This window comes from Mycetomoellerius zeteki, unplaced genomic scaffold (assembly GCF_001594055.1).
Source record: "Mycetomoellerius zeteki isolate Tzet28-1 unplaced genomic scaffold, Tzet1.0 scaffold264, whole genome shotgun sequence".
Classification (NCBI taxonomy): Eukaryota; Metazoa; Arthropoda; class Insecta; order Hymenoptera; family Formicidae; genus Mycetomoellerius; species Mycetomoellerius zeteki.
Window position 1 is genome coordinate 2,789 of NW_017257243.1, and position 6,049 is coordinate 8,837.

General features: G+C 36.7%; 1 protein-coding gene across 1 annotated transcript in view; it reads right to left on the reverse strand.

Annotated features, from left to right (window-relative positions):
• Positions 1-233: 233 nt before the first annotated feature.
• The window catches only part of LOC108723981 (uncharacterized), a 7,697-nt gene continuing 1,881 nt past the window's right edge, over positions 234-6,049 (reverse strand). Inside the window, exons 3-6 of the mRNA XM_018450057.1 lie at positions 5,142-5,324; positions 4,552-4,764; positions 2,693-2,904; positions 234-1,770 (exon numbers count right to left, since the gene is read on the reverse strand). Coding sequence (XP_018305559.1) covers positions 234-1,770; positions 2,693-2,904; positions 4,552-4,764; positions 5,142-5,324 — 2,145 coding nt within the window. The remainder of the gene's footprint in view (positions 1,771-2,692; positions 2,905-4,551; positions 4,765-5,141; positions 5,325-6,049) is intronic.

Here is a 6,049-nt window from a genome sequence, read left to right on the forward strand (position 1 = left end):
CCAATAAAGGAAAAGCTTGTTTATATTTTGTTATTCTTTCTGTGTTTAAATTAAAATTAAATAGTTAAACGAACAATATTTTATGTTCGCACAATTGGTACTTAAGCTTTATCTCAAATGGCTTAATAATATTGCTTAATAATAATTAAATATATATAACATAATAATTAAATATAAATGCATTAATCGGTAAGAACAGACAAGCAAATACATTAATTTCTTCACGAGCGTCTTCACCACATCATGTGTGTTTCTGGATTGGCACGCGCCAAAGGATTCAAGCATAAGCTTTTGAGAACTTGTACCGGTTCCTCCCCGTCATCTTTTGCGTACAGAGTCGTCCGTTTCGCGTTTCCTCCTTTAATTGATTTTCTACCGAAGGTATCCACCAGTGAACTCGCTTTAATTCCATATCTTCTAGGCATCCTTTTAAAGGAATTTTTCGAGGACAGCGATCCCACCTTTGTCATGGTAAACGACGAGCGACGATGTTTCTTTCTGGACCTGCCGCTGCCATTAATAGCGTCCAAATACCCCACTGATTTGACCGTTGATCTTTGAAAGCCACGATCGATGTCCCTCGGATGAATTATTCCGCGATCCGGTTGTAGCACCTTTCGTCTCGATTGCGTTCGTTGTCGCACCTTCGGGATGCGAGGGCTCTTGTAAATGGATCCCGCGGTTTTTGCGAGCTTACGAGTGATCCGCAGAGAATCCAGAAGTTCGTGATCGTGCCAGGAAGCCACGACGGGTAAACCGCAAGCATTGTGCATACCCACCAACGGTACACCAATAGTACGGTATCCTTTTATCTCAAAGGGCGATCGATATCTGGGATTAGCACCGCGCAAGCTACGTCGAGTATTTTGTTCATAAACCGATATTTTCTGACCAACATGACCTTCTGCTAACTGCAACGTTCTCGCTTCCTCTTCTGCTTTCGCTTTCTCATTCTTCGTATCGGTCGCCATTAACGTTACCGAAGATTCGCGCGTGCTTCTTGAAACCCGGTGATCGTTCGAGAATTTTCCGTGTGAGCTCTTGTGGAAATATTCATCTATATCGGAACCATCCTGAGATCGTCGATCCTCCGTCTCATTAAAGTATCGAATGTCTTCAACGTGCTTGCTTGTATCAGCATTAGCGCAACAGAAGCCGCGCGAATTGTGCTGATTGTCGCAGAAGCAGCAAGATTTCTTTCGAACGTTATCGGCTTTCAGGATTTGCGCGGCGATGCACATAGTCTGCGATGCGGACCGGTGATGCAAGTTGTTAGTTAGAGGAATTCTTTTCCTTAACGGCATGTAAACGCTCTTCTCAGGTTCAGATACTAGAGACTCGAATTGCGACTGAGGTGCCACGGATCGCCTTAAGGTACCGATGTTATGCGCGATCGACGCCTGATAATCTTTAATAGGGATGCTTCTAACTGTGCCACCACCTTGTGGTCTTTTAATCTTAATCAATTCATCATCGTTGTTATTTTTATTCGTGTCATTGCCTGCGATCTTTGACAGCGACGCGTATTGCGGGTGTCTCTTAGGAAGATTCGACGGAGGACGATTGTCGATTACAACGTCGATCGCTCGTTCCTCGTACTTCTGATCGCTTCGCAGCAAATCTTCGGAGTATTTCGGAGGATTGCGCCATTCTTCAATTATGCTCTTTCCGCTCGTTGCTAATCCATTATATTTAGTATCGTCGCACGTTTCTCGCTTGTTCGCGTCCTTGACGTCAACTGTTGTCAGTCCTTCGCTGCCCTCCAGCCATCTTCATGATTTGGCACCGAACATCGTTCCGGCTGTATGCATTCTGTTCTCGATGCCTATACCTGTATTCAGACATATTTGAACCTTGATAAAATAGCGAATAATAATTTCGAGAATAACTAAAGTTTGATAAGGATATTCTTTTCAATGTCCCTGATGAAAATAAAAATCGCAGCATAAATCGGATGTAACAGGAGAGTAACAGAAGTGTAAACGAAATTTCTAGAAGGCGAAAATTGGAACAATGAAGTATAAAAGAAGCATTTACACTTCTTTTACATTCTGATGTTTCAATTTTCGCCTCTTAGAAGTTTCATTTACGTTTCTATTACTTTCCCATTACATTCGATTTATGCTCTGATTTTTATTTTCATCATAATAAAGTTAAGTATACTCAAATAGCGAATTCGATTCGACTAGTGTGCACTAATGCATATTAAAGCAATTTAATTACACCGATTTAATCAGAGTGTAAAAATGAAAAATGCAAAGAATTCGAATTATAAAATATGTAACAAATTCGAGAATAGAGTATAATGGGAAGTTAAATCCGTAGTCGGATTTAATTTAAACGTAAGACTATCTATTTGTTAAATTGTATTCAATTATTATAACTGTGCACTAAGTACTGCGTTGATTTTTACTTCCCGTTATACTCTATTCTTGAATTTGTTAAATATTGAGAAGATCTATATAATTCTTATTATTATAAAATATGTATTTTATCTGACAGCACAATAAAGTGTATTGAAGATTTAATCCATTTTTATTGATATATTAAACACACATCTTTACGTCAATTTATACAACGGATTTAAAATGCATCGCCAGTGCATTGAGTGCACACTAGTATGCGTCTAGAATTCGCTAAAAGATATTTTCGAAATAGTACGACCGAAAAAATTGTAGTTTAAAAGAATTGCTTACTAAAGTCGTGATCATTTTCGCTGAATGGGCTTAAAGTCTGCGTGGAGGTGAAAGTCGACGCTTGCGATTTACTTCTCCTATTGTCACGGGAGCATGCGAGAAGTATGCTGAGGAGCGTCATGACTTCGACGAACATGACGACTAATACGATGGCCAGCAAGATCAGGGTCTGATCCTGCGTCCATTTCTCGATATGTTCAAGGCATCCCTAAATATAAAACAAACAAATAATACACATAACAATCAAATTTTTATTAAACATTATATTGATTATTGAATATCGGAAACCTGTCAGCTTGTCCTTAATTGTTACTCGAATGTTATTAATTGATAACAAATTCGCTCGTGTTTAGAAAGGCATACAGTTTTAATGTGTGAAGTTATTAGAGCTTAACACTTTTTCTACAGATCTGATATTCGGTAATTTTCTCTTCGAGTGAATTCTAAATCCGGTGAAAATTGAATTTAGTGTCAAAGTTGCTATGCTTCAGGCTTATATCGATTGTGCTGGGATCGATCGTTGATCGAAAACTTACTTAATGTAAACTCTGCATTAAAAAATAATTATGTTTAGTTTATTGCATAAAACGCCCGGTAAAAATACGTTAATGTGTAGCAAAATATTATCACAAAACTAGAATCATAACAACGTAATATCATTGCTGGCTGCCCGCATTCTGATGAATTCTCTCGTAGCCTTGTTATATAGAGGTCTTCATCGAGACAAAAGCCATTAATCACACGACTCTTTTTCCTAGTATGATATATTCGTATACGAGGTCATGCCGGTTTTATCGTAAACTTTCGAACAAAGCGCGAAAAATCGGAACACCGAATTTGAAGTTACGGACGCAGAGGCAAATCGATAGTTTTTCTCAAATATTATTTCGCTGCAACATCGCGTTTATGTTCGCATATGGGTGATGCGTTTGACTGTACTAAACTTTCAAACGGATTTCCATTTTCGTGGAGCGAGAATAGCGTCATAAAGCTTCATGTGAATGTCGCATTTGAATAACGTGTCAATATTCTACACTGTTAAATCTATAATGTCAAATTTAACTTAATGTTAGTCGCCACTGCTCCTACTCGATCATATCGTTATTTTATACTAAAACAACACAGAGAGAAAAATGTTTGGTATTTGTAACTATAATTATATATTACTATAATTATGATTATTACTGCTATAATAATAATAATAACAGTAACTATATATATAGTTCCAGCAACAAATGTATAATTGGCAACCTAAAATGACTATAATTATAGTTGTTATAACCATAAAATAGTTGAAATTACCATAAAAATGGTTCAAGTGACTATAAATTTATAGTTATATTAATTATAGTCACTTGAACTATTTTTATGGTAATTTCAACTATTTTATGGTTATAACAACTATAATTATAGTCATTTTAGGTTGCCAATTATAAATACAATGTCAATTTAATACTATATAGTATCAAATTGACACGATATAGAGTCAAATTTAACTATCGTTTTGGTAAAAAGTAATGATATGATCGAGTAGGAGCAGTGGCGACTAACGTTTAGTTAAATTTGACACTATAGATTTAAGAGTGTACAGAGACATATTTGTTCCCGTTTTAAGCTACATTCGGAAACTTCACCAGAGTGTCATTTTATCCTTGTTTAACGTCTAACAATAGAGATAGAATGAGATGCGCCATAGGGCACTCAAGTGAAGTTTCCGAACGCAGTCTTATATAGACCTCCGTATTTATCCTTTGTGAATCAGATTCAAAAAGTTCGTCTCGCTCGTGTCTGCGCGCATAGCACGACATGACAGGGGGAGGGGAGGGGGTAATAACTTCCTCATTATCGTGCATACTATAGTGTGTCGGGCGTATTGATGTTCGGCAGGGTTCAGAGCCTGGCAGAGAGTGAGATTGGCAGGTTCGGGGTTGAGAAAAGAGCCCGTCTCATTGGCGTTATTCAGGGTGCAGCAACTGAGAGGCACCACTAATTCTCTGCGGCCGACTTCCTGCAGTCGCCACCACGACGTCCCATAATTGCTGCTTCCGTTTATGCCACAACAAGCGAACTGTAAATGGTCAGAATAACAACGACGCACGATTTCTCTTTTGATTTCAATAATAGAAATTAAATACATATATTAGCCAAGTAACAAGTGTTATAGATATCTCTTTCTCTCTTCTTTCTATTTACTTTTCAATTTTTATGAAAACCAAACAAAGGATTCTTTTTGCATAATATAAAACTTAGTAATAAAATATGTAACTTTAATAGACTTTTACTTTCTTATCAAAGTCTTCATTTTATAGTAATCTGTCTGGAAACTTTTGAATACTGCCGTAAACGATTTAATGCTCCTGAATATTTAATATAAAAATAATACAATAGAGAATCTTATGTTAACATTATATCTTTACTTTTAAATTCGATAGATGACAAACTTACCGTTGTTTGTGCAAGATCGAGCGCAGCCGTAAATTGTTCGCGTCCAGGTACGGCATAACTGCGTTGCAAAGCGCGTATCAAACGTGCCGGTCTTACGTCGATCCCTAGTATATGAGGCCAAAAAACAGCGATGATGCACACGGTGCACTCACCGAGCAGCAACAATATTATTGTTAAGAGATACTGAAAAGCATAAAAACAAAAGATCGATCCCAAGCTACTTATATTCTCAATTTTGCGCGTTATAATATACATCTATTTCAAATAATATTTCTTTTTACCTATTCATTTAATTTTCTAATTTAACACTACGTTAAAAAAAAAAACAGTTATTTTTATACACTTTATTACCTCATATACCATTAAATTTGTCGCTATAAAGAAACTACAAAAATTAGAACAATGTTTTAGATACAAAATTTGTATATATTTTATTTTTATTAAAATTTTAAAATAATACTAATATATATTCGTTCCTTAAATGCATTCAATTTGACGTTTTGCAACTGGTGTTTAAGTAGTGTTAAAAATGAGGAAAAATGGTAGCATTCATTTCCTCGGCGAACTGACTCTCATTCGTCCGAGCCACGAGCGAATAATTAGTGTTTTTACGCTGCGTTCGAACGCGCCCTCCTTTTATTTACGCGTGTATCTGTATACAAGCAGATCCGTTTCCGGGCAACGATGCATGACCGAACTCGAAGTAGGAAATCTGGTGTTTCAGATAGGCTCGACGAGCAACATTGTAGTTAGATTCACGAAAGAACGTCGCGCATGAAACACAACTGATTGACGCATTTAAACACATGTCGTATTTGCGATACGCAAACAAAGACTTTAAGCAAGTAATTCTTTTCTATTCAAATGCGTGAATACGACATCACGAGATATATATATATATATATATA